At 43.8% G+C, this 4211-nt stretch overlaps 1 protein-coding gene across 2 annotated transcripts in view; it reads left to right on the forward strand.

Annotated features, from left to right (window-relative positions):
* The window catches only part of ctdp1 (CTD (carboxy-terminal domain, RNA polymerase II, polypeptide A) phosphatase, subunit 1), a 140344-nt gene extending 136133 nt beyond the window's left edge, over positions 1 to 4211 (forward strand). For both annotated transcript variants that reach the window (XM_063185752.1, XM_063185753.1), the window contains exon 15: positions 950 to 4211. In XM_063185752.1, coding sequence (XP_063041822.1) covers positions 950 to 1175 — 226 coding nt within the window. In that variant the 3' untranslated portion in view covers positions 1176 to 4211. The remainder of the gene's footprint in view (positions 1 to 949) is intronic.

Below are 4211 nucleotides of genomic sequence, written 5' to 3' on the forward strand. Positions count from 1 at the left end.
GCTCATGAATGATTATTATAGTCACTGTTCTCTGGTGACGCTTGATTTCACTTTAGACTTTCCGCCGTAGTTTTCTATTCCCCAGAGGGGATGTTTGGTGTTCTTGCTGCTCAGCATGCGACTGAATTCTTGAAGCCAAAGGTAAACATTATGGCTCGCTGGTTTCCAGTCTAAGCACAATTTCCAGTCAAATGTTGTCTTTGCCTTTTGTCTTGTGTAAAACCATGTCCTCTGTCAGGCAGATCCTTGATTTCAGTACATGGGTCAATGACAGGATTTTTTTTGGGGGGGGGCGGGGGGGCTCAGATATCCGGCGGTGCAACTACAGCTAATGCCCCTAAATGAATAAGCAATTTGGTAATTAATGTACGGCATTGAATATGCTTCATGGATAATCCACTGAAAGCAAAAAAACAAAAAAAAATAGAATCCATACCATAGTGGCATTAGCGGTGGTTGCACCTCCCTGACGTGTGCAACTATTAGAACATCAGTGGGTCTTTCTCAAAACCTAGGCCAGTGGCCTTCCAAGTGTATCAGCCTAATTAGTCACGCTCAGTGATTAGATACTCTTTATTAGTCACACCCAGTGATTGGATATTCTGTAGAGTTCACCAAAAAGTATCCAATCACTGGGCGTGACTAATTAGGCTGATACACTTGGAAGGACACTGGCCTAGGTTTTGAGAAAGACCCAGTGTGTCACCCAGACCTCTAGCTTCAGTACGCTCTCTTCCTCTCTTCTTGTTTAGTAAAAAAGCCGCACAGGTCTTTCTGTCATGCTAACCCAGTGTAGATTAAAACTGCAAGAATTACACCCGAGAGTGCGGCTTTTTTACTAAACATGAACTTTGCTGTTAGCTCGCGCCTGAAGACCATGTAAGAAACAGTTGTGAGTTGAGCGCACTTTCTAAAAAAAAGACTCTTCTTCTCTTCTTGTCGTCCACAGGGGTCAGAAGCGAAAGCTGGAGTCAACGCGAGAGGAGGAGGAGGACGACGACGAGAAGGAGGAGAAGGAGGACAAAAGTACAAAGGCCGAAGAGAAAGAGAAGGAAGATAAGGCTCCTTCGAATAGCCAGTCCAGCAAAGACTCCAGCGATGATGATGAGGATGACGACGATGATGAGGACGAGATGGCCGCAGCCCTGGAGGCGGAGTTAAACGACTTCATGTGAGGAAGGGGGAGGGCCTAAAGGACTTCATGTGTGAAGAAGGGGGAGGAGACTTCTCTAATTGGTCTAGTCGTCATGGGAGGGAGAGGGACTCCAAGAGGACCTTGCTCTTTTTTTACTTCTTTTTTTTCCCTTCTCCATCAACCCTCCCCTCCTTCTCCCCTTCCGGTATGTCAGCCTCCCTGTGGCAAACTGCACTGCCCAGACTCCTGGTACCCAGCGTAGGGGAGCCTTGTGTGTATGTATGCGTATGTGTGTATGTACGCGTGTGCGTGCTATGTGTTAACTTCTCAGATGAGAATTAATGAAGAGTCCTTTGTTTTTTTGTACAGTATATAGTTCTTTAGTATACAGTACTATTTCAGGTGGGATTGAATGACCTGTTTAACACATTCCAAGTGTTGACATGGTTTAAAAAAAATAGAAGAAGAAATAAGTGGTAATTTTTGAATTCGTTTAGATTTGTTTGTGGGTATTTTTTCTATGACTTTTTATACAAATTAAATTTGGAAAACAAAAACATGAGAAATGCTGATGTGTAATGGGATGTGTTGGGTTCCGTCATGCCAAAGAGCCTGAAGACAGGTCCCGATGGACCAGCAGCTACAACTCCACAAACTTTTACGGGTCAATGATGGGGTTTTTGGGCTCAGGCGTCAGGTGGTTCAACCACAGCTCATTCCCATAAATTAATTAATTGATAATTGGTAATACATGTACAGCAATGATATATATGCTTCTCAGATGATCCTCTAAAATAAAATGTCATTTAATCCATACAATAGTGGCATTAGCTGTGGTTGCACCATCCTGACATGTGCTACAACTAAAACATTGTTGACCCTTGCACAGTGATGGACAACGTGGATTCAGGAGCTATAACCCAGTGCCACATATTCCAAAAGACCGTATTTTACTTTTACTGTAGCCTCCCATTTGGGGCAATTGAGATCAGTGAAACCAGTGTCCGTTAGAAAATGTGGCACTGGATGTAGCTTCTGAATTCAGGTTTCTCATCACTGAATAGAATAGTAGAATAGAATAGAAAAATACTTGCATTTTTGGTGTGTGTGTGTGTGTGTGTAACTGAGTTTCTTTTTAGAGGATTGATTGTTCTTTACCAGCCAAGAGTGAACCCTGAGACGCCTGAATGTGATTGACACCAGTCTGATCTTTTCATGTTTTCATTTCTGTTTCTCTCCCTCTCCCTCTCTCTCTTTCTCTCTCTCTCTCTCTCTCTCTCTCTCTCTCTCTCTCTCTCTCAGTCTCACTCTCACTCTCCTTGCTTTCTTTTGTTTTTAGCTTTTGTAACACAGTAGGTATCCACTTCCTGAAGGTCTTATTGTCAAAGGATGCGTCCTTTAAAAAAGCTCCTCCTGTCCAACATAGCGTGAGAAGAATATAGGATGTGCCCTTTAATAACAGCTCCTCCTGTCTTACCGAGTGAGAGAGAGGAGTTAGTTGAGAGTGCTTGACTTGGTCTTTGACGAGAAAAGAGAAAGAAGCCAACTTTGCAGAAGTTAACAACAGGTGCTGTCCTTCATACAGTAGTCTGTGAGGAGTATAGGATGCACAGCTCTACAACTGTACTGTCCCAGTCTCGCCTGAAGCCCTGTAAGTTAGTAAGTTAGTCTTAACACACAGGTGACACAGGTAATATTGCTCAGTAGATGCTCCCTAACGTTACTACTTTGCCTCCCGCACACATTGAACAAATTACTGTCCGATTTAGGATCCTAATTTCCACCCATGAGCTGCTGTGTCAGTATGCATTCATTAGTGTAAGCTTATTGATGTACATCAGGGATGGGCAGCTGGAGGCCCAGCTTCCATCACAGTGTAGTTTCATCAAATCAGTTGGTTGTCCATGTCTTGCTAGAAACCACATCCCTGCACTGTGGTCACCTGTGGTGAAGGTCATGAGACCAGCAGTCAAGGTGTTGTGTAGTAGTGATGGGTGCGATCGAGGCGTAAGGTGAAGATAGTCACGACCAGGAGTCAAGGGTTTTGTTTTTTTTGTTCTAATATCCTAACTCCCGTCCTCCCTGGTGCTTGTGGCCTCCTGTTGACATCACAAGACATCATTGTCTTGCAAAAGGGCAAATCAAATGTAATTTTCTCATTTGCAATTTGGATGTTGAATGGGGAATAGTCCCCCAAAAAGTTGTTGTGACTAGTGCGACAGCGGGGAAATGTTTTCTCCGTGGAGGTGGAGCGTCGGCAAAAGCGCGAGGCCACGGAGGCCGCGGAATGGAGCGAATTAGAATAATTAGAAAGAACCCAAGGTGAGGTGTAGAGATGACCATGACCAGGGCATGAGGTAAAGTTATTTGCGGCCAGGGTGTAAGGTGAAGTAAGTCATGACCAGGCCGTGAGGCAGTAGTCTCCAAATAGAAGCCCGTGGGCCAGATCCGGCCCGGGCATGGCAAACATTTGGCCCGACATGAGTATGGAACAAATGAAAACATATGTGTGTGCTATCTGTAACCATGCATTCAGGCGATTTGTTTGGCCCTCAGCATCATTTGCGCTACATAATTTGGCCCTCGGGGGAAAAATAATTGGAGGCCACTGCCGTAAGGTGTAGTGATTGTGGCAACCAGGGCTTAAGATGCGGCAAGTCACATTCAGGGCTTAAGGTGAGGTGTGGTGATAGTCATGATCTGAGCTACAGGTAAGGTCCTGATTGGATTTTCCTTTTAAGATAGGTTGAAGTGCTGATTTCTGATTGGTTTAGCTCGTACCACTGTGAAATGGGATTGGCTGGTAGCCAAGCGATGTCCCACCCATGTTTTCTGCTTTTCCTGGCGTCTGGCAGGTGAATTTTTTATAAAAAAAATTAACGTTGAAAAACATTTAAAAGCTCAGCATTGTGTTTTACTGCTTCACTGATGTTGCGTTGTTTTTCCTTCTTCTTTTTAGCCTTTGTGTTGTTTTTATTTTTCAAAGCAAAGACTGATGTAAGATATTTGTACATTCTATTTCATACTTGACCCAAGGAAAAGACGAAAAAAGCATTTCATTAAATAAAGATTTGTT

The sequence above is a fragment of the Engraulis encrasicolus genome, chromosome 20 (genome assembly GCF_034702125.1).
Source record: "Engraulis encrasicolus isolate BLACKSEA-1 chromosome 20, IST_EnEncr_1.0, whole genome shotgun sequence".
Taxonomy (NCBI): domain Eukaryota; kingdom Metazoa; phylum Chordata; class Actinopteri; order Clupeiformes; family Engraulidae; genus Engraulis; species Engraulis encrasicolus.